This window comes from Phaethon aethereus (assembly GCF_964289735.1).
Source record: "Phaethon aethereus genome assembly, chromosome: 3".
NCBI classification, from domain to species: domain Eukaryota; kingdom Metazoa; phylum Chordata; class Aves; order Phaethontiformes; family Phaethontidae; genus Phaethon; species Phaethon aethereus.
In genome coordinates, this window is record NC_138576.1 from 85,904,032 (window position 1) to 85,931,638 (window position 27,607).

At 39.0% G+C, this 27,607-nt stretch overlaps 1 protein-coding gene across 1 annotated transcript in view; it reads left to right on the top strand.

Annotated features, from left to right (window-relative positions):
* Window positions 1-27,607, top strand: part of MTR (5-methyltetrahydrofolate-homocysteine methyltransferase) — a gene marked incomplete at both ends in the record, with an annotated part of 54,421 nt that overhangs the window by 3,879 nt on the left and 22,935 nt on the right. Inside the window, 17 exons of the mRNA XM_081998097.1 lie at window positions 1,726-1,940; window positions 4,542-4,631; window positions 5,441-5,510; window positions 6,617-6,709; window positions 6,802-6,908; window positions 8,383-8,442; window positions 10,652-10,746; window positions 16,049-16,149; window positions 16,464-16,525; window positions 17,373-17,440; window positions 18,953-19,029; window positions 20,156-20,268; window positions 21,662-21,802; window positions 22,462-22,647; window positions 23,228-23,407; window positions 24,377-24,493; window positions 24,595-24,735. Of these exons, the coding sequence (XP_081854223.1) occupies window positions 1,726-1,940; window positions 4,542-4,631; window positions 5,441-5,510; window positions 6,617-6,709; window positions 6,802-6,908; window positions 8,383-8,442; window positions 10,652-10,746; window positions 16,049-16,149; window positions 16,464-16,525; window positions 17,373-17,440; window positions 18,953-19,029; window positions 20,156-20,268; window positions 21,662-21,802; window positions 22,462-22,647; window positions 23,228-23,407; window positions 24,377-24,493; window positions 24,595-24,735 (1,916 nt within the window). The remainder of the gene's footprint in view (window positions 1-1,725; window positions 1,941-4,541; window positions 4,632-5,440; window positions 5,511-6,616; window positions 6,710-6,801; window positions 6,909-8,382; window positions 8,443-10,651; window positions 10,747-16,048; window positions 16,150-16,463; window positions 16,526-17,372; window positions 17,441-18,952; window positions 19,030-20,155; window positions 20,269-21,661; window positions 21,803-22,461; window positions 22,648-23,227; window positions 23,408-24,376; window positions 24,494-24,594; window positions 24,736-27,607) is intronic.

A 27,607-nucleotide genomic window follows, 5' to 3' on the forward strand; every position in this document is an offset into this window, starting at 1 on the left:
TGCAAAACACATGAGTTACACTTCATAGGGGTCTACGCTGCAGTCATACTTTCAGATGTAATTTTTGGGGTCTTGCTTCTGAAAGCCTTTAGCTCAAGGACTGATTTTATTTTTGTGAATAATTTGATGGTTTTAATGTGAGTAAGTTTAAGTCTTTTGTATAAGAACCTGCTGAGCTTGCCTGTCTGGTGTTAAAACTTTCAACTTAAAATGAGGGTGGCTTGCTTTTTTATGTTTTAATCTCCCTTCAAGTCCTTCATACTTGTTATAGAGCAATTTTTATTTGGCTTCTCTTCTTGCTGGGACTACATCTGATTTACAGATGTTTTTCCAGTGTGTTGGCATAAATGTAACCTTGTAATACTTTACTCTTGGCCTCATTTTCTCTCCAGCATATTCCTTTTTAACAGTACTGATGCCAAAACAGAAGCTGCATTGCAAGACTGCAGAAGGAAAAAAGTCAAATCAGTTAGCAGTTACCAGTGATTTTTAAGTACTACTGTGTGTAACTTGTAGTGAGGTGTGAGGATGTTTTTTGTGCTTCAGAAATCATTCTCTTTTACAAGTGTTTTGATGATCATGCAAAATGCAAAACAGGTGTTTACTCAAAGTGAGTAAGCCCAAGATGAATGAAGGGGAGAGATGAAGAATAACACATTAGTCTACATGCTTGTGAGAGTTAAGTGGGCTCTCACTCTTATAAATTAGGTTTTTGGTAGAGGCTGTGTATTTTGCTCTATGCATGTAAGTGGGTCTTCATTCTGAAACGATTCTGTGTACATTCTAAAGAGGAAAAGTAAGATTATTGTTGTTGTGGTTTTGTGTGTTTTTGTTGTGTGTTTTTGTTTTTTTTAAAGTCTCAGACTATAGTTTTGGCTTTTTGTTTAATGTTTGGGATGGGCTTTGTTTGGGATTTTAAAGCATTGCAATACTGCATCTTTCATTCCTAACAATAGCTCTGAAATGTCTAGTTTTCTGTTTGTCATTATTAGACTTACTCTGTCCAATATCTTATAATTAGCACGTGATTTCCCTGATTTGTTTTCTTCTGGCATTGTTGTGGATGTTGTTGAGCAGAAGATCTTGCAGTGTTTGTGCAAAAGAAAATAAAACCTGGCTCTTGCCTGTCAGTGTGTTCTTGGTGTTTGCTCACTAACAGAAGTATAAAATTGTTATTTACTATTCTAATCCTAGAAAAAGGTGAATTTGGGACTCAGAATTGTCTTTGCTTCCTCAATTTATTTCTCCTTCTCTATCATTACAATAATTAACGTAGAAGTTTTTTTTTTAAATTTACTAGTTTCTGGTTTGCACTTTGTATACTGCTTACAGTACCGTGTCTGGTACCAAGAGGCAGCTCTGCATTGCTGTTCAAATGTTGCTGTAGTGGAAATTATCACACTTGTCAGTGTTGGAGTCTAGTTTATATAGACAGCTTGGTATATGCCCTTGTGAACTTTTGATACTCTTGTTTCTGCAGCTGACTGTGTCCAAGTGACTGCACTTAGGTGGAGGACCAGTTGAGTCTAATTCTGTTTAGATAGATGCAGCTGTTATCTGACATCATGTGATTGGAGCTGTAGGTGAAGTGAACCAATTACCATTTGATTTCAGTAGAGGATTAGTTATTTTATTCTGTTTCTTAAATGGGATGACCTCAGGTTGCACAAGTGTATAGATAGGGAATTTCAAAGCTGCGTAAACATTCGATTTGTTTTGTTACAGCAGATCCCCAGAAAAGCATGGAAGATGAAATTGAATTGGTTCTGAAGGAGCGGATAATGGTTTTAGATGGAGGCATGGGTACCATGATCCAGCAACGTGCCCTGTCAGAAGAGGATTTCCGGGGGCATGAATTTAAAGATCATTCCAGGCCTTTGAAAGGCAATAATGACCTTCTCAGTATAACTCAACCTGATATAATCTGTGACATACACAAGGTAGGTGGTTCTGCTTCCTGTCTCTTGACAGGAGAAGGAAGGAGAATTTGATGTCTGCACTCCCCTTTTCCATGCCACAGGCTACAGGTTCTCCTGTGTCTTTTGGGGATAGGGAAGATAGCGCTAGGTAACCATGTGAAAAAGAATGAGCAGATTTGACTGTTCTGGTTGTGTGAGCACAGCATTCATGTCTTGGTTCCTGATGTCACTCTGGCAGTGTTGTTTTCAAATTCCTTTTTGACTTCTATCCCTGATGCATTTCTATTAATTGTAGATTCTGATTTATTTTGGTTTTCTTTTCTTTTCTCCTCCTCAACTAGCACTTGAAATGCATTTAAGTAGGACACATCTGAATTCTAGATGCTCGTTTCTATAATTGTGTGTTAAAGTGCTGTTAAATGTGGCAGCCTGAAGCAGGCCCCTCCATAGTTAATGAGTATATGGGCTTCCTAATGAGTATATGTGCTTCCATAGTCTCGTTTTTTTTTCCCCTGGAATATTAATGTGTGTCCCAGAGAATAAACCAGTCTAGGGTTGATTATTAGGAATTTGCAAACAGATTTTATTGTTTTCCTATCTTCAGTTAGACTTTAAAAAACAACTTCCTAAGTCTTGTATTTCTTGAGTTGCAGGTATTTGTAGGTCTTACTGTAATAAATGGAACGTTCGACTAGCATTGCAACTAGCTGATATTCAGTTGAAGCCTCACATCTGTTCTGGGTTTTTCCGATAATTTATTAAAAAGATAGGTATTTCATGGATTAGAATCATAATTGGCTTAGGCTTGTTAAACTTGGTATGTAATCTGTATTTTTATATTTACATTCTAGCTGTCATTCTCTGATTCTTTTCAACTCATCGTTCTTAAAATCCAGAGTCCTTGACCTATAAAAATTTCAGGAGGAAATATTTGTAGACTGAGTTCAGTCCCTAGACTGTTAACTGAGCTGTAGTGGATATGAACCTTAGAATTTGTAATAGCTTGTGGTTTTAATCAGGTGAGCTGGTTTAACAGTTGAATTTTGCAGGTTTAGCAAAACAATAGTGTTGTGACTTGAGAATGAATGTATTGAGTCAAACCAATGGTAGCCTGCTATTGTCCCTCCACTGGCCAGTTGTAGGTGCCTTAGGAAGAGTCTAAGAAAAGAACAAGTCAGTGGTGGTCGCCATGCCTGCAGCAACTTTTGGGTCAGGTGCTTTCTGAGCCATGGGTGGTGACTTCTTATTTTATAGCTGCCAGTGGTTATTTCTTCTGAGAATTGGACAGAACTTGAAATAATTGATTAAAATATTTCTACAAAGTAACTATAATTCCACTATATGTACGGTTGTTGTGGGGGGGGGGTTTAGTGGCCAAATGAGTCAGATCTCACAGGTATCAGTAACTTGAAAAGCAAATGTTAGCTGTACCTTGTCTGTCAAAGTAAGATTCAGTGGTGAAGAGAGGTTGTCTATTTTTGAAGGCAAAAATGATCTTCCCGCTTTGAGCGTATTATTTACTTCTGTGATCCTAGACAGTAAAGTTGAAGGGATTTTGCTAAAATGGCAGATCTGAACTAAACAAAAGCTAGTACAAAGCTGTACGCATTTAACATCTTTCTTTGGTCTGGATGACTCCCAGAAACTTCATTACTTGGTTATTAGTGTACATGTAAGAACTTGTATGTTTTCATACAGCTACTTATAGGTATTTCCATATGTGTCCAGGAGGACTTGAGAGAAAACATATTAGTTTGGAGGAAAACATGTTTTAAAGCAAATTTAATTAATTTCTGCTGTTGTTTGGATCAAGACTTTGCCCTGTTGAAGCCACTGAACTCATCTGCTTCTTATAGGAAAATCTGAGTTGTTTATGTTTAATGGCCACATTTTTGACTTACTAGCACTTGGAATGTCTTAATTTCCTTGAATACACAGGAGACACCTAAGTGTTAATCTGATCAAAAAGAGGAGTTAGGGAGGCAGGAGGGCAACTGATAGAGGCTATCAAAACACAGACTAGAATCTGCAAAAATATTTCAGTTTGCATTGCTTTGAGTTTACTTCTGTAGGAATTAGACAACCAAACTGGAGCAGAAGGCATAATTGTTTTGTGCATCTGGGCCATTAGTTAAACTTCAAATGTGATCTGCATGAAGCATAATTCTCCTAAGCTTGTATTCTGTCCCAGTATGCTCTTGTGCTGTACAGCTCCCTTCAGAATGTTTAAATTTTCTAATTCTCTGTTGTTGTTTGGTGCATTTTGTGAGTCTGCCCACAGCAGCCCTCGCTTCCTGATGGCAATTGGACTATGTCCCACAACGTTGCCGTGCAAAAATCTAGAATGTGCTGCAGGTGCTGGATTCAGTGGCAGAGGTGACTATAAATGTCACCTGTTAATGGAAAGTATGGCTGACACTAAAATGCTGAAAATTGGTTACATGGAACACTTCTATTGCTTTGGCCCTGTGCCTCTGAGTAAGGCCTTCAGAGTTTGATCTACTTTGAATAAGAGATGATTTATGACTATTTGTCAACTGAATGAGGCAAAATAGTTGGGTTGCATTCATTCCAGATCTCAGTTCTGGACATCTTGGAGATTTTTTCTTTTGTGTCTTACAGGAATACTTACTGTCAGGCGCTGACATAATTGAAACTAACACTTTCAGCAGCACCCGAGTTGCACAAGCTGACTATGGCCTTGAGCATTTGGTAAGAATGCTAAACTATTTATGTATTAAAATGTTAATCAAGATTTCTGTCATAGCAGCCAAGATTAGCTTAGTCCCACAGTCCATTGGTATTGCGTTTATCGACTGCATGCTGTCTCTAGAGCCATGTGATGGGCTTGTAGCTCATTTCCACTGCTGCAGACGATTGTACTTGCTGTGTGTGACAGTCAGTGTGCCTCCTGTTGACGAAGGCACAAGCAATAATAATTTTTCCTAGATTTTGTTTGACCGTTACCAGAATGTGTCAGTTCTGCAAACAGGGATGTTTTGCTTCAGTCCTTCCAACTTACCAAATGCCACAATGGAACTGCTTTTTTCCTGGATATTATTTGTGTATTGTTTGCACTGGTGTATGTAGAAGTCCCTTATTCTGTGTTAAGTGTTTTTTGAGAATTTGAGAAATAAGTGAAAGAAAATACTTGGAAATAAGGTACTTGAATAAAAAAATACGTGAATTTTAAAGTAGGTTAATTTTGTCCTCAAAGTCCTGTTCTTCAGCTTCTATTGACTGCAGTAGGATTTAATTAGTACCTTACAGAATGGAATTTTATGATTAGCAGCTGTACGCTGGGCCGTACGTGGGATGACACCTGACATGTAACTCTGTTGCTGAGATGTATAGAACTGTTAATTTTGAAGTTTTGTAATAGTGCTTATGTGTATTTGTATGGCTTAGGGAGCCTTCAGAGTGTACTGCAAGCTACTGCATGGAAGTGTTGTGTTTCTATGGGGATGAGCTATGCTGTACTAAAGTAAAGGCTACTCTTTAATTTTCTGTAATTGTTCTAGGCATATCGGTTAAACAGAGCTTCTGCACAGGTGGCCAGAAAAGCAGCAGATGATGTAACTGCTCAGACAGGTAAGCAATATTTATTTTAATTTGTTATTAATTTGTAGTTTTGATTGTCTTGCTACAATCTTTGAAATGTTGCTAACTAGAGGATAGCTTGATGGTTTACATCACAGGGACATAACTTGCATACGTGCACACTTCATTTTAAGCACCGCAGCAATTTCGCATCTCTACTCTTACTACACTAATTTCAGCATGTTTGCAGGATCTGATCCTTAGTGTGTTTTGCAGGATGCCTGCCTGTTTTAGACTGCAGGTGATGAACATCTTCCAGATGTGTTTTAGAGAAAACAAATTCGGTTGGGACTTTTATTTAGGTTTGTACGGCACAAGTCTTTATATTACAGAATTAAGATAGCTGATTGTAGGTAAATGTGGATTACCAGTTACTCCTAGTGTAAGTCTTGTGCTTTGACTTTACTCAGCAACTACTGGAATGTGCCTAGTTATTTGACCATCATCTGTAAATGTGCAGTCTTTTACCTTCCGGGCTTTATGTGGCAGAGTTATAGCTCATTTCCACTGCTGTAGACAATGATGTCTTTCAAAGACAAGTAATTTCCGCTTGTATTCTGGTATCAACCTGTATTTCAAGCTAACAGTGCTCCTGCTGCTGTCCAGATAACACCTTACTGATGTGATTCATAGTATGCAATAAAAATGAAAGATTTGAAATATACTTTAAAAAAAGAGTAGGGTTTTTAATGAACACATGCCAGAATATTCAAATCATGTTATCTAGTGAAAAATTCCAGGACAGTTCTATGCTGTGCATTTAAAGTAATTGAATGAAGCTTCTTGTGTCAGAGACAAATGATACTTAATTAATTGGGCCAATTGCCTTTTTGTAGATGTTCTGTCTTGTATGTATACACTGAACATGTTGTTGTATAGGATTAAAACAAAAAAGTCAGCTGTGCTGGGTAATCTTGTGCTGATCAAACTCTTGATTTCAGACAGGAGTTTCCTGTTTTATAGTTCTTCATCCCTGAATGACATGCATGTCTTGGTGTCCTTGGAGGTTTTTTACATTTACATGTCTGTCACTGTAAAACCAGAGGTAACCTGTTTTGTGGGGTTTTTTTGTTGTGCCCCCCCTTGTCTTGGTTTAGGAACTAGTAGATATGTTGCTGGAGCCATGGGTCCAACAAACAGGACACTCTCTGTGTCACCATCTGTGGAGAGACCGGATTACAGGAACATAAGTAAGTATTTATAAACATCAAGTTATTTAACTTAGGTGATGGTCTTGAAAGAGATACCTGCAGATGAAATTTACATCATTCCTGTTTTACAGCTTTTGATGAACTGGTTGAAGCCTATAAGGAGCAAGCCAAAGGACTTTTGGATGGAGGAGTTGATATCTTGTTAGTGGAAACCATATTTGACACAGCCAATGCCAAGGTGAGACTCCTGGTTAAAAAACAAACAAACAAACAAAACCCCCAAAAAACTCAGTAGTATAAGTATTTGCTGTACTACCTAAGGCAATTCAGCATGGTACTTGTAAGATCTATCAGCAACTGCTCACTAAATAAATGAAAAGACTCTTCAGTCGATAGCAAACAGGTAGAATGTAAGGAGATGATTTTTAATGATAAAACAGGCTTTTCTAGTTTTCCCTTTGCCTTTTAGTATGTGCTGTTAGTATCTTTCTGTCTGTCTGTGCCAGCTGTCCTGTTATTCTCAGAAGCTCTGCTGTATTGCAAAACATCTCCAAATGCATCTGAAGTTTGTATTTTTCAGCGTAAGCATGTCTGTCCAAAGGATGGTTGTGATGCACACTGGAGAGGGAATGTCCAGTGTATCTGATTGCAGGCATGGGAAGGTTTGTGAGACAGCCCTGTTAAAATGTGGTTTTTTTACGAATTCTGACACTCTGCCATCAGCTTTAAAAAAGAAAAATTGGGAGTAGAGGATCAGAAGGGTAAAATAGGAGGAATAAAATGTTGAAATATGACACAGTTCATGTGATTTTTGACAACTTCTTTATCGAATAATTTCTTAGTGCAGGTGGTGGAGTTGTTAGGGTGCTTAAAACTGTCTTGCAATTTTACGTGGAAGTGTCTGGCTGGATGTGCACACAGCATTTCTTTAGGCTTTTGCTAGGGACTGGTTAACATGTGTATAGTGGCATGACTTGTCCTTTGGAGGTTTGACCAGTCACCATGGAGGTTTGACTAGGATCCTATAGGCTTAACATAGTGCTGAGCTCATGTTCACATGCAACTTTCACAGAATCATTAAGGTTGGAAAAGACGTTTAAGATCATCGAGTCCAACCATCAACCCAACACCACAATGCCCACAAAACCATGTCCTGAAGTGCCATGTCTACACGTTTTTTGAACACTTCCAGTGAGGATGACTCCACCACCCTGCTGGGCACTTTCTTACCCTAAGGAGACAGGAATTTTCAAGACCTTCCAAGGGGTTGCTGCAGTCTTTACTGTTAAAATTTGTGGCAGTTAGAATCCTTTCCAAACTGCACGTCTAAACAGATTCAAGGGTACTGAATGTGTACTGAGAATAGTACATACGATATGTTTGGGGTGGGGGTTGTGCTGCAGACATGAGGGAGAAGTACATGTCGATGTGATTTGCATTTCAAAATAGTCTTGGTCTTATTTGGTTACTCCATGGCATTTTCTTTCTACTTGTTACCAAAATGTGTTATTGAACACCTGGAAGATGTTAGAGATAAGGGTAAAAGTGCTTGAGTGTAGTAAGTTCTCACAGGCAATACGAGGTAGCAAGTTGCATAAACAGCCATAAAAAAAAAAAATTTAAAAAGGGGAAAACCCAACACAAACAAAAAAACAACAAACAGAACAACTTCCGAAACATCCATTAATATTTTGCAACTTATTCTTCTATAGGCAGCTCTTTTTGCACTCCAGATGTTGTTTGAGGAAGAGTATGCTCCCCGACCCATATTTGTAAGTATATATTATTTATTTAATATTTTACATATACTTAAGCTTGATTTGTGAACTAGCTTGAAATGGCAGTTGGTTAAAGCGTTTTGAAATGAAGGAGATAAATGTCTTGGAAATGTACTTTTTTCCACATGATTGTGAAAGGAAAAACTCTGTGAAGAGCTTTATGAAATCAGCCGTGGGTAGCTCTGTCCAACTTGTCAACCTGAAGTCTAAGGAATGTCTTCATTCCAGTGTGCATTCATTTTGTGTATTTCCACAGGAAAAGGTCTGATTTTATTGATTTTTATTTCAGGCTTGCTGTCTTAAGGGTAATAATTTCATCCTTGAAGCACTGGTTCTTAAGTACATTCTGCCATATTTTCAAATAGAATATGAGTGGCCATTTGAAGTCAGAAAAGATCTAACTCCATATTCTTGCTCACATGTCTCTTTCAACAGCAAGCAGTCATGAATGCGTAGGCACAAATATGCAAAAAGAGTAAGCTTGCTTGGAAAGTTCTTATGTATTCTTGCAGTTTTCTGCAGTTTCCATCTGTTCATACCCTTTTTTTTGAATGTGTTTTACTCATTCCTTGAACCTATGTTCAAACCACTGTAGGACCCAGCCTTATGCAAAATAGTCTGTCAATAACTTTCACAGCTTGTGAATGCACTGGTTTGAAAGTTTGCTTACTTTTGGACATTCCACCTGGTAACTTCTTTTGTGTCTTGCCATTTGTCTCTGGAAAGTGGCAGTGAGCAGCTGTTCCACATTCCCTTTGCTGCATAGTCATGGCATTTATAGTCCTCCGAGAGCCTCCTTTAGTCATCTTTTTTTCATCCTGAAGAGTCTTTGTCTATTTAGCTGTTCCATACCATTCATTGATTATTCTTGTCACCTTTTTGTTTTCCACTTTCTTGACTCAGAGGGGAATTAGAATAGCATACAGCAGTCCAAAGTACAGAGATCAGGGATTTGTATCATAGCCTGGTGATTTTCTCTGCCTTGTCCGTTTTTCTCTTTGTCATTTCTGAAGTTTTACTTTACTGCTAGTGAGCTTTGAACTTGCATTCATAATACTTTCTTTTGTTTAGTAAGCTTAGTTTCTCAAGCAGCAAAGACTAATTTGGAAGTGTCATTATGTAGAATATTTTCCTGTGTTCACAACTTTGGAAACTCATTGCTGAGAAAATACACTTTTATCATTCAAGTCATTCAAGTTAGCGCTGAGAATTCTCTGATTACGTAGAGTTGACTTTTTGTCTTCATTGTCCTGAACAGAGTGGTCAGTGGACTTGGTTGCCTCATTCTCTGCTCCATTTTCCAGTTTAGTTATGTTGAGAAGTACAGCCCTTAGCACAGCTCTCTCTAGGAATCCACTGGTCACCTCCCTTGACTGACTAGTTTGAAGGAAAGTAGCATAAATACGAAAACATGTTTTGGAGTAAATAAGGGATTTACCTTTGCAGGGAATCTTCTAAAGTCATCCCATCTTCTGGAAGAAAGATTTGTAGGCTTGGAAAGGCTTTCCTGTTCAAATGTCTCCTGAATTCTCAACTTTAGTTGTTAGTTGGGGTCAAGACATTTTTTCTTATTTGCACATCTCTCTGTATAGTACTTAAGAGGTATGATTATACAGTTTAAGACTTCTATCTTCACTATGAAGTTGCAACATCTGATGTTCCCTTGTAGCAAAAGTAGTAACTTGTATTTAAGACCAGCCCACATTCTCCTACCCTCTCTACCAAACAACAACCACCAAACAACCTAATAGCAGTCCTGAGACCTGAAATAACATAAAGGGGGTGGTAGGGAGGATGAAGAGGATAGGAGAGGAGCTGTGACTGCTGATAGCTGCCTAAACAGGTAACCATTGCAGATTGGTTTAGAGGCCATGATCAGAATGATACTGTGGTACTAACGCTACCTTGCTGCTGAGTGGTTCATGGTAGTTTTTGCTCTTTTTTTCTTTTATTTTTTTTTATTCCCTCAGAGTACAGGGGGAGAGAGAAAGAAGATGGTCAAAGGTTTGTTTTTCCCCTGGCTAAAATATTTAAACATTTATAGGGAGGAAAGGGTTTAATTTTTCTGTTTGGATTGTGCCTCATCACTTTGAGTGGAGCACAGATTCCCCTGCTTTGACTTCTAGCAGGTCAGCCATTTAAATTCTTGTTTTTGTTGTTAATGTAATTCTTTGCCTTTCTCTGTGTTCAAACTGATATTTAGGTTTCTGGAACCATTGTGGATAAGAGTGGGCGTACCCTCTCAGGCCAGACAGGAGAGGCATTTGTCATTAGTGTTTCCCACAGTAAGCCACTTTGGTAAGGAAATGTATCTTTCTCTTAGAATCACAATCTACAGATAACTTACTTTTCTATTTTAAGCCCTTGCTTGCAGCTAAATGGAAGCTATACTAGCTGTGATCATATTTAATTACATGTATTGCTAACCTTTTCTGCTATTGTTCCCTCAGAAATTATGTTTCCAAAAAACGCTGAATTTTTAAAACACTGCTCGAAATAATCTGGGGTTTTGTGTTTGCAACAGCCACTGAAATCATAATTAGGTCAAAGCATTAAAAAAAAAAATCTGAAACTGTAGTTTGCCATCTTCTACTGTCTCAGGTTATGCAAGATTTGGCACCAATTTCTGGTATGGGCAGGGCTTACATCTCTTACAGGGAGGCAGTACCAACTCAGAATGTTTCAGGGTGGCTTGAAAGAGCAAAACTTATATAAGATTTCATTCCAGTATTCTTTTTACTGAACTCTTACCTGACTGTGTTCCTTAAGTATGTGCACTGTTGTTTTGAGAGCTCCTGATGCATTTACTTGCATTCTTTTCTGTTCAGGCAGACAAGTTGAAATAAGTATGAGATTAAGATCTGTGAAAATGCATAATATAGCAGATTTTGGTCATTGTGCAAGGTTTTGCATGTTAATTTGAATACTATTCTGTGTTTCTATGCCCTATTCTACCTCCTCCTTGCTGCCTCTTCCCTCTTTACCATTTCTTCTCTCAGGTTGGTTCTTCACACAAAAACTGACACCAGAAATAAATGTATACAACTAGGACACAAACTGTGCAAAAATACTCCTCTTTCAGTATTGGAACCACACAGTTCAGCAGTGCTCAAGAATGCTGTGCTACAATTCTCAACAAAGACTGAAAAATAACGCTATCCCCTTGAAGGGGAAGGAATGTACTTACATATCTTAACATGGAGACACAATACTAAATTTAACACAGTGCCTTACAACAAATGCTCGTTGCTAGTTCTCTGAAAGATGGTGCTTCTGTCTGAATAGGGCTGTCTGTCATGGCATAGCTTCCATCCTTGCTGAATAAGGAAATTACCCTTTACATGCTACACTTTCTGTGTTTTTTGGACTTTATCAGGTATTAAACAAACTTAAAACACTTTCTGACAGCAGCAGAGGTCAGAGCACTGAGACTGATCTAAGCACTTATGTTGTGATGCCTTAATCTACTTACTTTGCTCCTTTCCCTTTTTGCTCTTACCTTTCAATATTGCTGCTGTGCATTGATCCTTGACTTTGTCTTTCAGTAAGTAAAAGTTTCTTTAGTTGTTGTTTCAGTGCAGTCCTTTCCCTAAGGAACTGAAGAAAAAGGATTCCGTGGAGGTGTTTTGCTCCATTTCATAATATCACAACACATTACCAGTTTCCTCTCTTTCTCCACTTATTGAAGGGTATAGTAAGACTATTTAGACTGATTTTTTTTTTGTTTTTTTTTTTTTTTAAATCATAAGGTAGAGGCCAAACTGTTGTGCAGTTACCCACCTGTTTTCCAAATGCAGACTGATTTCTCACCATGCTGGCTATCTCAAGCTAGAATAAGGAAATGATTTCAAATTAAAAAAGAAAAAAATCATAGCTGCTTTTATATAATGGCTATAGGATAAAACAACAACAAAAAATCCAAGACAAAACAGGTTTCCTCTAGGCTATTTGCATTCTTCGCACTTCTGTTAGCATAAGCAATGCATTAGCAATCTGTTTTTAAAAAGATATAAAGCTTTATCTAAGAAATCTCCACCAGGTCAAGGCAGTCACTTCAAATTTCTATGGTAGCACACTTTTGGAGAGAGAGGCAGGAGATAACCTAGAATTGCTTTCACTCAAACTAAACTGTCCACACAGGAAAAGATGAAGCAAACAAATTGCCTACATGAAATAAGCCGCCCTGTCTCTCTGAGCTGATACGAAACTAGGTGTCACCAATATACTACCCGAGCTGCTATCTTTAGCATGTGGAGTTAGCTGCAGTTACTACCTTAGTCACTGTACCACCCCAACAGACAGATCTTTCACAAGAATAGTGGCCAGTAGTAGTTACTCAGACCGTAATTATGACACGGGGGAAAACATTACTTTCACTATATCTAATTTCCAATCTCAGTTATGGCTACATTTCAGTAGGACACTAAGTTTTTTTCCTAGAATATTCTAACCTAAAACATTTAATTCAGTGTTAGCAGTGCATGCCATGCACATTGTGATGAGCCATTGTTTGTTTTTACCACAAAATTCTATCTAAAACGCACAATCTGTCATCTCGGTGATATAAAAGCAGACAACTGCGTTCACAGTTTTCCTGACTGCCCTTGAGCCTCCACTTTCCCAGACCAGACGGTGCTTCAGAAATAACATATGGAGCTGCTTGGAACAGGGTGGTAGCTGACTCCTTCCCTAGCATCACAACCTAGTGATCCATATTTGGCATGAGTCTGTCTCAAATAATCTTGCTCCTATCTGTCTTGCCTCTGAAGAGGAGAGGAGGGCACCGGAGCAGAAATCAAAAGTTTATTAAACCACATTTCAAAAAAGCTATCTTACGGGTCTGAATGCTTAGGGCTTGTTTCCCATTTATGTGAAGGCACTGTACAGCACTGTGGCAGAAGGGTTTTAGTTGTGGGAGCAGATTGCATTTAATGTTGTTTCTATTGCCAGATAGGTACAGAGTTTCTTTAGGGTTGTTGTGAAAAAGCTGATTAGTAGTAGCATCTTAGCGATCATGTTATACAGGATCATGTTCATATGTTTCCATTTGGGTTTTGTATGCCCTCTTTAGGGTGATGTGTTGTCCTTAGGTCAGTTTGGTTTGGAGACCCCCTAAAAAGTGTGTGCCTTGTGTCTGGTTGATATAGATGGCAGCTGAGAAACATGTGAACTGTGCTTGCTAAGTACTGAAAGGTGTGTGGCAAGCTGCTTGCTGTGAAAGGTGCTCAGACATGGCATGAGTTCCCTTCGTGTTTTATTGGCTCCTGTAATTGTTTCTACTGTGGTACCATCAAGAGGACATACGCTGAGTTTAGGGCCCTGATGTGGTCTTTGCTCTGGTCCCAAGGGCACTCTGCAGCCTTAGCTTTCACAGGAGCTGATGTGTGACTGCTGTGAAGAAATGAGCAAGGGAGGGAGGTGATGTTTAAGATGAGGGTGTGATGGTTATTACACTAGAGTAGCAGTGGTTCAAGGCTTTCTTATTCAAGTCTGCTGGCTTTTAAGGCATGGTTAACGGTTTGCTTTTCTCAAATGTTTTCTTTCATGATGCTGTTGAGTACCGTGGGGAGGTGATACTGGCCACAGAAGCTACTTTTTGTTTCTGAATGAATGTGCATGTCTGCTTAGTTTGACTTTGCAGTTTCGAAACAGGTAACACTTGGATGGTGTCGTGCTCATAGATGTATTTGTCAGCAACCCCTGTAGTGGGTAATCATTCAGGCAGTCTGGAGGGCCAGTACTCAGTAAGTCAAGTGAGAACATCAAGAAGTGCTTGTTGAGTGAGTATGCTGGCTGCTTTTACTGCTTTTACTCACTGCAAGGTGAGTTTGTTCTTGGAACCATAAACAGATAGATACTACGTGTAGAAGGGAGAGATGAAGCTGCCTAGTACAGGAGAGAACTTAAGTAGGGGGACTAGGGAACTTGAGCTGGAAGCTTTTAAGTTGAATGACTTAACAGTAGTAAATACCTTGCATTCATCTGCATTTGATAAGGACAGTTTTGTTAATAGCTCTTACCTTGCTTTGCTTTGAAAATCCTGATAAGCCTACGCTTGGAAATAAATTCCAGAACCTCATTGCTTTAATTGCGCATTTGTATCCAGGGGATCTGTGTAAAGGATTTAAATGTTTAAATTCATTGTAAACACTGAATGGGGAAATGAGAATAAAAGGGTTTTTAAAGTTTTCCTGTTTAAATAGAATGCCCCTATGAGATGCATTAGAAAAAGTACATCAAAGGTAGAGCTGGCTGTTTGAAAAAACAAATATATTCCCCCGTTCCCCAGAAAAACAAAAACAAGCCCCCCAAAAAACACAAACCCTAAGCTACTGGAAGAAGGGGTTTATATATTGTTTCGTCTGAGTATGTGACTGTGTGATCTTCAAGACCCTGGTTTTGGATATTGCTGTGAGCCCCTCAGTTCTCAAGGATTTGTCATTCTGTCCAACAAATGAATCAGGCTGCAAGCATTTACTGCTACTACCTGTGCAGTTACCAAGCGCCTAACTACTCCTTGGAAACAAGAGAAAAGTCAAAAACTGTTTTGTGCTCCCAGCCTTGTGTAGGGCTTTTATTGCTTTTGATCTCTGGGAAGAAACTAAGCGAGCATACATGCACTTTATTAACTTGGCTACCTCCGAGGCAGCCTCTGTGACTCAGTTAGTTGGGAGATGTGGCTGTTATCTATTCCTGTTTCAGTGGGTTAGTGTGCATCCTTTCTGAGACCGTTATTCCAGAAAAGGAGAAAGCTTTTTCACATCTTCCTCTTAGAGCAGCACTGTGAGCACCTTTCGAGTTTTGCAGTGCTCCATAAGGTGGCTTCTAGAATGGTGCAGAGATCAGGAAACTTATGTAAAAGATCTCTTTTATACTTTCTGAAAGATAAATTTCCATTTTTAATATCAATGTAGACATTTTGAGTGCAAGTCACATTTATGTATCTGTCACTGAATGAAAGAAAATATGATTGTACCTCATATACTGGTAAAATTGTCCGAGAAGCTTATTCATGCCAAAATACTTCTACTGTAGTGCTGCCTAGGTTACTAAGATGTAGCAGATTAAGTTGCCCAAGCTTGGTGCTGCCATGAGGCATCTTAGGGGAGGCACTTCGTTTCTTCCAAGGTTGGCATAATTTCTGTATAATTTTAAAAGAAAATGATGAGTTAGCAGCTTGAAGTAGGTCTTACTCTTTCAACCTTTTTTCATACTTCTTATAGCACAAGGCTCCTTTCCAGTCTGTCATTCTCATTCCACTTTTCTCTCTCTCACCTAGACAATACAGAGCTGTTGTGATGCTGCAGTTGCTGTCAAAATGCTGCCACTTTCCTCCTGGATTTTGAAATGAGATCTTGATTTACTCTCCCCAGTTCAATTCAGTCCAGCCCCCCCTCCCCTTTGTGCTTTTTCTCCACCTGAGGGTTCTCCTTTTGCACAGTCTTGCTGTATGGATGATGATGATTAAAGAAATTGGAGATCAGGTTGGTTTTGTTGTAGATGATTGTGGGAGTTAGCAGTTGCCAGCACTAACATTCGTCTGTGTTGTGTATAAAAGGTGTTTTTACCTCAAAATAATTTTTCAAAATTTATTTTCCAGTATTGGTTTAAATTGTGCTTTAGGGGCGGTTGAAATGCGACCATTCATTGAAACAATTGGAAACTGTACAACAGCCTACATCATCTGTTACCCCAATGCAGGTGTGTTGGTGCATATGTTCCTATGCTTACAGGCAGACAAAATATAGTTGAATTAGCTTGAAAAGATGATTGTTTTTACTATTAAGAAGTGATTAAGATTATTTTAAACTGCTGAAAGTAAATGTTGTTCTGTGACAGTGAACCCAGAATGCTCTCTTGCATAATTAATTACCTGTTGAGTAACGATTGCAAGGGTGATGAGGCATTTTAGTCCTCATACAAGTGTAACTACTTTAACTATGTCTTTTATGGAATTTAATTCTGTTCTTGTGCACTTTAAACAAATTGTAATACTAGAAAAATTATGTTTCAAGGTCTTCCCAATACTTTTGGTGGTTACGATGAGACTCCAGAAGTGACTGCCCAGCACATAAAGGTATGAAATATTTCTTGTGAATGTGTCATAGCTGAAATACTAGTCAACAATAATTCCTTGCTTGCATTTTACATGTATTTGTTACAGTACTGTGGTGTGGGTTTTTTTCCTCAGATGGCTCTGTATGTCATTTGGATTGTTTATAGACAATTTGCTGAATGATAGTGCGTTTGAGATACAAGGTTTGGAAATACTACTTAGGAAACTGAAAAATGTTAATTACTTTCCTGTCCTACCCTAAGTAGTTTTCCTGCAGCTTGATCTGTGGATATTACTCATTTGCACTCTTGCTTTTACATTTGGGAATTGTTGAAAAAGCTGAGTAGTTTTCATGAATTGGCAGAGTTTTTCCACAGATGTGTATATAGAAATGACTGATGGTGGTGGTGTTGCAGTGCAGGGTGTCCGTCCATGTGCCACTTGATCTGTGCAAGGTAGAACTGTGTGGCTGGAGCTGCAGTGTGTCAGCAAGAACACAGTATCTACTGCATGTTAATTCCCTCTTACAATACAGTACGACTAGCCTTTGACACTGATCCAAGCTTTCATCTGGGGCTTCAGTATAAAATAGGCCAGTTTCAAATGTAATTTCCTAAAATTAGGTGTTTGAAATTACTGGTTAGTCTTGGGAATCCACATCTCAAAACAAATCCTAAAGAGAATTAAATAGTACTGAAATTTTTTAATTTAACTTTTTTTCTTGTGATCCCCCTGAATTGCTTAACATATGGAGAAAAAAACAGTATATAAATATATATCTTAAAAAAAAAAAAAAACAAAAACCCACAAAAAACCCAAACCACCTTTAATAACTTGAAACAAAATTCTCTTTCCCTCCCTTTTACAGAATTTGGCTTTGGATGGTTTGGTCAACATAGTTGGAGGTTGCTGTGGTACTACACCAGCACATATCAGGTACCCCATGAGCTACAACTTTAGGTGCACTGGGACATAAATTAAATGCTGCTTCTGTGGAGCAATATTCCGTGTTCTTTCTTGGAGTTTCCTGAAAAGATGGATCACTTGAATGCCTATAGCAGCAAATACAGAGTAGAAATAACCTGGCTTTCATAGCCATGTGTGTCATGAAGAATGAGTAGAGGCATGGTTCGAAGAAGGATAATACCTCTGCTGTTTTTCCATCTAAAATGGTTTTGGATTTACTCCTTCCTCTTTAGCGTTGGATAGAAGAGACTTCCCATCTCTGCTCCCTGATGTTGTATGTTCTTTCTCTTTGTGGCCTTCTTAGCCACAAAGTGAAACTTAAGGTTTCCTTTGATGGTAGAAGGAAGCAAACTGTGTGGGTGCGGGGAGAGAAATGTCTGAACAGGAGATCTGGGAATGTTGTACAGCTGGTGCTAGTCCTGGCCAGTCAGAAGGAGCATTTTGTATCTTTCTCACTGGAAGCAGGTCAGTGGGAAAACCTCCCTTTTTCACCTGGGCCTGAAAGAGAAGGGGCCCTTGTGATTCATTTTTACCCAGATACAAACTGGGAAGAGGTGTTATGTGAACATGTAGATGACACTGTGTGTCCCTTCTGACTGGAGTGAAGAGAAAGAGAATGTGGAGACTGTGAGTCATTCTGGCAACTGAGAAACATCTCAGCACAGAACAGTGTTCACAGAGTCACAGAATGGTTTGGGTTGGAAGGCACCTTTTAAGGTCATCTTGTTCAACCCTGCTGCAGTGAGCAGGGACATCTTCAACTAGACCATGTTGCTCAGAGCCCCATCCAACCTGACCTGGAATGTTTCCAGGGATGGGGCATCTACCACCTCTCCAGGCAACCTGCACCAGTGTTTCACCACGCTTTGTGCAAAATTTCTTCCTTATATCTAGTCGAAATCTGCCCTCTTCTAGTTTAAAACTGTTAACCCTTGTCCCCTTGCTACAGGCCCTGCTAAAAAGTCTGTCCCCATCTTTCTTACAAGCCTCCTTTAAGTACTGGAAGGCTGCCATAAGGACTCCCTGGAGCCTTCTCTTCTTCAGGCTGAACAACCCCAACTCGCTCAGCCTTTCCTCATAGGAGAGATGTTTGTCCCTTGTTAGTTTTTTTTTTTTCTACAATCAGCAATTGCTCAGCTCAGCAAATCATGAATATGGTAAGTGGTCGAGGACTGGTTCTGATATCCATCAAGTCTCCCATTGGTGAAGTAGCTCACATGCTGTATTTGATAAATCTTAGCTTTGTACATTCCCTGCAAATAGCTATGATAGGATCTTCTGGGAGTATGTTTTTGCCTGGATCTTCTGGGAGTATGTCTTTGCCTTTGGCCACACAAAGTGAAACAAACTAATTAGGCTTGTCTGCTACAGGGCTAAATTGGAGATGTAGATATATGTCTAGTATGTTCTGACTGAGTTTTGTCTGGAGTGGTTTAATTTTAATCAAACTTTCCTCTTTACTTTCCTCTTTCTGTAACTCAGGAAAATTGCTGAAGCTGTGAAATTCTGTAAGCCTCGTGTTCCACCTTCTCTCTTTCAAGGGTACATGCTGCTATCAGGTAAAATGGAGTGTAACAGTTTGAGCTTTGTAACTCATGCAGCCTTCCTTTATAAATTTATTTGCTGTTTTCTGCTGATCAGAATGGCACTATGAGTTTCTGGTTCTACCTGAATCCAGCAAGCTTATGGATGTGCAGGCAGATCTAAATCTTACTGCTTTGGCCAAAGGATTAATGGAACATCTTATTACAATCTTCTATAATATAACCAAACCCAGCATATTTTACTCTGCAAGTCTCAGAAACTTTGTAATGGTGAGTATATTTATCCTCACTTTGCAACAGGACAGGGTTAAGCACAGAGAGATCAGGTAATTTGACTGCAGTTGATGGCAGAGCTGGGGCAAGATCCTTGTTCACCTGCTGTGAGACAGCTGCCCTCTTGCCTCGGATGTCGATCCAGTCATACCGGGACGGTGTTCCAGCAGTACATTCAGGTCTAGAATGTCTTCTGTTTTAGCAAAGTCTAGATCTGTATGTTCCTCAGCCAGGCCTTCTTTTAAGCCTTTGGGACATGTATCCAAGTAATATCCTTCTTTTTGGGCTGGTATTTTAATCTCAAAGTCAAATCAGTGTAGCATAAATAAGTCATGGTTGGCCTGTAGTTTCATGCATTAGCTTACTCTATTCTGCTGTATGGTTTGTTTGCCTCAGAGTTGCCTGCTACCCAAGGGCCCCACTTGGCTCATTTCTCTGAACTTGGGTCCATGGTTAAGAGCTGTCCTTGTTTGTCAGTCAATTCAGCAGGCTCCTTCTCTCATGGTGGTCATGAGATAACAGTTGGAATTTGAGAGAAGGTGAGTTTGTGCATACACATAGATGCCCAAAGAATTGTAGCTTCATGTCATTTTATATTGGACAAACTGGCTGTTATTTTTTGTGGGTCGGGTAAATTATTGACTGTCATTGAGGGAGGATAGAAACCTTTGGCATATGTGTTGGAAGTTGTTTCATTGCATGTCTTTGCTAGTTACTCATTAGGTTTGTGCACATCCTGATGTGCTGAGAAATCACTATTCTTAGAGAGAGACACCCCTATTTCACAGTTTAGAAAAGGGCTTTTGTCTTTCTTACATAGTTTCTTCTTTTCTGTTTTTACAAATATGTTCAAAAACATCTTTTTAAGGTCTGGAGCCATTCAGGATTGGGCCATATACCAACTTCGTTAATATTGGCGAACGCTGCAACGTTGCAGGATCACGGAAGTTTGCTAAACTCATCATGGCAGGCAACTATGAAGTATACATTTTAACAATAATCTTTATAGCTAATGCTCTGATTTTTCATTGCACTGTTTTTAGTTGTTTGTTCTGCTGACACAAAGCACTATTCTACACCAGTTACAAGAGTAAGAAAATAAGGAGAATTTACTTTCTCACTGTCCTTTGTTTCTGTGCTTACTAGCTCCTAATAAATTTGTGAGAAGGGTTTTACAAGGGCTTTTTTTTTTTGATAGGTGTTACAGGAAACATGATTTTCCACTTTGAATTAAGTTACACAGCTGATAGTGGTTTGAAAAATGTCCTAGTTGGTGCTTTGTCTAGGGATGGATTTACAGAGGAGGGAGGAAGGAAAGTGGGTGTAATCCCCCCTTCCAACATGTGGGGTACATCTGACTTGGAATAGATTGTGCTACTGTGCAACCCTCACTCTCTTTCCCTCCCTTCTCCAATCCTGGTCAGCGTTATGGTTGCCTCTAATCTTTATATACTTTGATCACTGGCTCCAGGATGCTCATGAGAATTGCTACAGAAAAAGTTGCTTAGAAGTTAATTGCATTCTTGAAACAGCTACAGGGCAGAAATTAAAAGGCTGGAGTGCTTGTACTTTACTGGTGTAAATTGTTACTGTAATGTTCAAACAAATAGTAAAGTGACGTTTCTTGATAGCTGAGACTCTGCCCCAGAGTATGCTCTGTTGTTCTAGTTGATACAATCAAAACTAAAGCCTTAGTTTGTTTTTTAGGAAGTTTGACTCTTTAAGCTCTTAGTTATGATGCAGGTTAGACCTATTAAATAAAGAGAGCTTTAAACACAGGTTGTTAGAGACTGTGAGCAACTAAAAACCTTTTTCTTTTTTGTCTCCTCAGTCTGCAGAGTGACAAAAAAGAGACAGTGAACAGGCACAGGTTTTCAGATAATTATGTGGACTGGAGGGAAAGCTTTAGTATTTCCTTCTTAGCATTTGGTGATTATTCTGTAGCTGGAAAAAAATGCTGAACAACTTCCAAAAATTAAATACTCTGTTATAAACAGCAGAGCTTGTGAGCTTATTTCATACCATCACAGAGACTGTTTTCCTGTAATCTTATATAGTCAGAAGTCCTTGTTACCATGCAAAGCTTAAATCATTCAATTAAGCGTATGGCTAACTGTCTAAAATCAATGGCACTACCAGAACATTAGGCCTCTGGTGTCATGCTTTTGTGAATGAATTAGTTATCAGCTGTGCCATACTAACAACTTTCGTCTGTTGTTGTACATCACAGACCATTTCCTTACTCTCTTATGGAATGTCTTATAAATTTTTACATTTTTGGCTGCGTGTTTTATTTTGGAGAAGTGAAATGTTATCCTGAGAATGACTAGGCTTTTTTCTACTGACTGTTTTGGCTTTTAACTTTCTTCTTTAGGAAGCCCTGAGTGTAGCCAAATTGCAAGTTGAGATGGGGGCCCAGGTTCTTGACATCAATATGGATGATGGGATGCTGGATGGCCCTGCTGCAATGACCAGATTTTGTAACTTGATTTCTTCAGAACCTGATATTGCAAAGGTTGTAACTGAGTCACTCCAAAGCACAATAAAGAACATTTTATTGAGTTGGAAATTACCTTTCAGAAAATTTTTATATTGATTTATTTAGTAACCAGTTTAGGTGCTTAATAAGAGATGTAGGTGTCCCCCAAGAGGGAAGGGTACTGTAATAGTACCTTTGGGGGAAACAGAGGTTTTAACATTCTCTATCTAATTTCAGCTAAATATATGCCTGTCCTTTTCATTGGTTAGAAAAGCTGAATGCAGGTTCCTTTTGCAGCAGTTATGAGCCACAATCTATATATTGGCAGTGCATAACAGTATTGATTTCCACAAAACTTAAAATTGCTGTGGATATAAGATAGTTTTAAAAGATAATTCTGCAAAGTGTATTCTCTAAAAATGAATATCTAATTCAGAAACACAGGACAACACAGGGAAAAGTAGAGGTCTCTATATGATATGTGATGGAGTTGCTGTAGAAGCTCTTGACTTAAATTTGCTCTGAGTTTTGTATTTAAAGCAAAGTGAATTTACAAATACCATCTGGTAAATTTTTATTCATAAATGCTGATTAATGTTGTGTGCATTTTTATGTCCAAATGGGCTAACAGCATGTGGAACTTGTAATTCATAACTTGTATGTATTCCCGTGGCTTACTTCTCTGTTATTTACAGGTGCCATTATGCATTGACTCATCAAATTTTTCAGTGATTGAAGCAGGTTTGAAATGTTGCCAAGGGAAATGCATTGTAAACAGCATCAGTCTGAAGGAAGGTGAGGAAGACTTTCTGGAGAAGGCAAGGAAAATTAAGTTGTATGGAGCAGCTGTGGTTGTCATGGCTTTTGATGAAGTGGGGCAGGTGAGTGTTGCTTTAAAGGAGATATTTTTCTTCTGGAGTGCAAGGCTTTCTTACTCCTGTGCAAGACCAAGTTGTTTTGTTTCATTGGAACAGGTGATTTAAAGAGGTCTACATAGTCTTAGCAATAGTTTTGACCCTGATATGTAAGCATTTCTTATGCTGCTCACATGTTTGAGGAATCCAAGTATTGCTCCAAGTATATTTCTGCTAGCACAAGAGTGTGTCTCTTACTATTCAGCCATGCTGAACTCCTTTTTCATAGGTTTTTTTTTTCAGTTCAGAAACTGAGTTTTGCATGAGAGTGGAATCTTTGAATCCATTTAGTAATGTCAGAAAACACATACTAAACTTTGCATAAGATGGTGAAAAGTTGGGGAACAAAATTGTTTTTAAGTAGCTGAATCAAAACTCCACGTACAGATGTGGTGATGTTTTTAATATGAAATTCTTATCTATAATGCTTTTCTAATACAATTTTCAGATTCTCATTCTTGAGTCAGTAGAACTGTAAATGATTTCTGGGGGATTTATTTTTTGGGCTATCTGTAAGCTTCATATCAGAATTCTTTTTCTCCACTAGGCAACAGAAACAGAAACCAAGATAGCAATCTGTTCCAGAGCTTATCACCTCCTTGTGGAAAAAGTGGACTTCAATCCAAATGATATAATATTTGACCCTAATATTTTGACCATAGGAACCGGAATGGAAGAACATAACCTGTATGCCATGAATTTTATCAATGCTACTAAAACCATAAAAGTGAGTTGTAAACCTATTTTAATTTGAAGTATTTTACTGAGATTACTTAAAAACCCAAACCACCACAAAACAGAAAAGTACCCCCCACTCCCAAGCAACAACAACAAAACACTGCTGCAAAATAATAGGCATTTGAAATTAGCAAGGGGGACTGTTCTTCTGGAGTGCAGCCATTCCCCAGTATTGCAGTAGAACTTGAAAATACATTTCAATCCAATATTTCTACTGTAAATATACTATATTAATTAAATGAAGTAACTATCTATTCATATTCTAGCTAAAAGAACCTCTCTGAAGGTATGTGAAAGCTGTCCTTTTAAATTAGTTTCCGTTACTGTGGAGGGATTTGTGCACTAACCTGACTTTTTATTTAGCAAAAATGTGTGTAAGGAGGTATGGCAATGAAGAGTATCACCTGAATACAGCCAAGGAAGCCGTATTGTTGCATTTCACAAGGCAACTTGAATGGTCTGGAGATGCTCTGTCAGTCAAAGTCTGAGGCTTTAACACCCCACAGGCTATTTTGTCACCACAGGGCTTCTGGAAGGGAGAGTGCACCCTTGAGTTTAGCTGCTCAGCTACAGCCTGCTCCTGAGACATGCAAGCAGGCAGGTTGGCTGCTCCCTGTTTCCAGAGGGGTGGGGGATGAAAGAGCCATAAGTACTTCTGCAGGGGGAAAATCTGGAATGCTTCTGTAGGAGGACTGATTTTAGAGTTTAGAACAGCACCTATGACTGTGGAAACAGTGGTAGTTACTTACACATCTTTCCTTTTACTTGTATCGTTTTCTACAGGTTTGAATTGTTTTATGAATTTGAGTAACTAGAAGGATCTAGAACAGGGAGGACAGAAATGGTACACAGCCAGTGTACCACAGCTCAGGGGCCAGCTGTTTTATGGGCTGAATGGTTTGCTTAGGTTTCCCTTTTGGAAAGCACTTTTCTAAAAATTTATGTGCAATTCCTCTAGGAAACACTGCCAGGAGCCAGGATAAGTGGAGGTCTTTCCAATCTGTCTTTCTCCTTTAGAGGAATGGATGCCATTCGAGAAGCAATGCATGGAGTGTTCCTTTACCATGCGATTAAGGTATGATGTGCTTTTGACTGCCATATGTTTGAGCTTGGCAGATATGCAGTGCTATGTCTGACAGCCCTGGTTGGGGGATTTTGTATGGCTTTTTTCTTCAGTGTGGCATGGACATGGGAATTGTGAACGCTGGGAATCTGCCAGTGTATGATGATATCCACAAGGAATTGCTACAGCTGTGTGAGAATCTAATCTGGAACAAAGATCCTGATGCGACAGAGAAACTTTTACATTATGCTCAGGTAACTTCCAATTTTAAGTTTTGAATAGTGGTTAGGTTAGTATCTGGGCTTTAACACCTCCCTGCTGATGACAGACAGAACAGCCTATACACTGTACTTGTCAAATCTAACAGTGGATCTTAGAAGTTACTAATGATACTACAAATGGTTCAGTTATTAATGTGAACTCTGTAATAGATTGAGCCTGTCCAATTTTGTAGATGCCTTGAAATATCCTCCACCAGAGTTCAGATGCTTCAGGAGACCAAGCTGCATAGGTGTTCTTTTTTTTTTTTAAAAAAAAAAACAACAAAACCCAAAACCAACAATAAGCAAAAAAATCCAACGAAACCCACTAAAACAAACTGCCAGACCAAAAAAACCCCCAAACCCTCACAAACAAACAAAAAATGGAAAAAGCCAACCTACAGCCAAAGCAAATCTTGGTGTTGGAGCAAAATTGACAAGTGCGCTGTGGGAGGCAAAGAGTAAACCTGTGTCTCTGGTGGTGGTGGTTTGCTTGGAGTTATATATAAAAGGTGAAGTAGTTGCTTACAGTTCCTGGATGTGCCATAGACTTCCAGTTCATGTAACTCATGTCAGAGTGGGGATCAGCTATTTAGTGTTTTGGAGATGCTGTCATGACAGTGGTGATAAAGATTACACACCTGAAGGCTTCCAGATTATGAGCCATCAGGTGTCTGGTGAAATCCTGTTCTGAACAGAACATCCAGCAAAAATCTCTCTGGGTTAGGTGGCTCTTAAATCTAAGTGCATAAGAAGGTCGTGTGCCCGTTTTGTAGCTCCTGGAGGTATTTCCTGTGCACAGCTTCATTTGGTTTGTAGTTTGCCCTGTGGTGGTTCCTGCTTGTTTGGAACAATGGCAACATGTTGAAAACCAGTACAGGAAGACTCTCTCTATCCCTTGTGCTTGGGGTATTTTATATGGTACTCTTAAATGTCTAAGCAATTCACCTGGGAGTAAGATCACTTACTGTATAAGCAGAATTTTACCATTAGAGTGTTCAAGGCTGTATAAAGAAGAAGTAAAAAAAAAAAGGTATTAGAAAGGCATTGCTTAAGCAGTGTTTCTGCAGAAGGCAGAATGTGAACCTAAATGGAGCATGAAAAGTAGGAATAGAAGTGGACGACTACTTCTAGGTCTAGAAGCTTGGGAAGCTATTGTTGATATTCCAAATATTGGAATCTCTGCTCTTATTCATGAAACTTTTATTATGGGGCTGAACCAGCTCTTGTTTGTAAACAAGACATTGATCCAAAACATCTAGCTCTATTAGAAGGTAATATTTTATATTTTTCGCTGGATGTAAGCTTTCTGATTTGGGTTTCATCTTGGCACTGGAGAAATGCAAGAGGCATTTCTTAAAGCCAATGAAGGGGATTATTATGTCAGGTTTTGGAGTTTGAGGCACATTTCAAAATACTTATTCAGACCTTCCTCTGATATTGTGGAATTGAATGGCTTTAAGTTCTTTTGTCTAAAGGTTTTGTGGTTGGTTTTTTTTAGCACAGAAGTGTATTAGTCAGTAAGTTGTTTTTATTTCCGATTACTGCAGTTTATTCTGCACAAAGAACATAGAATATACAGTCCCATTTCAAGTACCTCTAATAGAGCACCAGTGAACTTTCCACCTAGTTCCTTCAGGTAATAGTAATGTACCTTGCCAGTTGCTTGAATGTTCAACCCTTGGGGCAAAATGAGGAAATGAATCCTTGCAGATTTTGTAGATAAGTCTTCATTTGAAGTTTGAGATTAGAAAAGCTTTACTCTTCCATAAAGTGCATAGCTACAGACTTTCTCAAACTGAAACTTTGTCCCATTTATGTCAGTGGGAGTTGTTCTTCCAAAGGCAGGTATTTTCATCCTCAGCATGCAGTATAATCATCCTGTTTTTAAAGATCTGCATGTAGTGCTTGCCACTGTGGTCCTTGCGTGCTCACCCTACGGCTTCATGGATTGTTTTTGGGTTGGAATTGTTCACTTGCTAAAGTGTCTGACCAGAGATTGAGGAGCACTTGGTACCTTTTCATTGAATCACAGAAGGCTGAGGTGGCAAGGGACCTCTGGAGATAGTCTAGTCCAACCCCCATGCTCAGAGCAGGGTCAGCAAGAGCAGGTTGCTCAGGGCCATGGTCAGACAGGTTTTTAATAGAACCAAGAACAGACTCTACAACCTCTCTGGGCAACATGTTCCTCCTCCTTTCATTCCCTTTTAACAAACTAGACCTGTGAGGGGAATGAGGTTTGGCAACGAGAACCTGTGATGTTAGCTAACTTTCGTGTAAACATTAATGAGGACTTGTTCTGGTTTCTGTTCCTATGAATGAGATCTTGCCATGACTTTTCCCATGGCCCATCTTTGAGAAGTTGCTGATGAGCACTTGAAAGTGTAGGAGGTTTGTAAGATCTGAAAGACATCAGATTATGTGCAGTAACCAAGGGAGGAAAAGAAATTACTTGTCTCAAGTGTGGTGGTTGAAGTAATGGATAGGGTGCTCTTCCATGAGCCTTCCTGGGCTCAGTGCTTACAAGCTTTTTTGTATTGTGAAGCTCTTTTGGCCTTTGTGTTCCTAGCAAAGGGGAGTGGGAGCATGAGGCAAAGAGAGTATGAGAGGGTTTGGGTTGTTCTGTGTGTATCAGAAACAGTAGTTCTGTAGGCCTCCTGATTGAAAACACATCTGTGATATGGAATAACATAACCGATTCCAGCAGAAACTGAATTAGAGCCAAATTAATTAGAATTTTAAAATGAAGTGTAGTGTGTGGGCCAGGAATCAATTTAAATTACGTTCCCAGAAGTAAAACCCTGAGGATTAGTCATTTCATCATTTTTAAGAGCAAGAAAATTACTAGAAATTCTTTTTTTTTTTT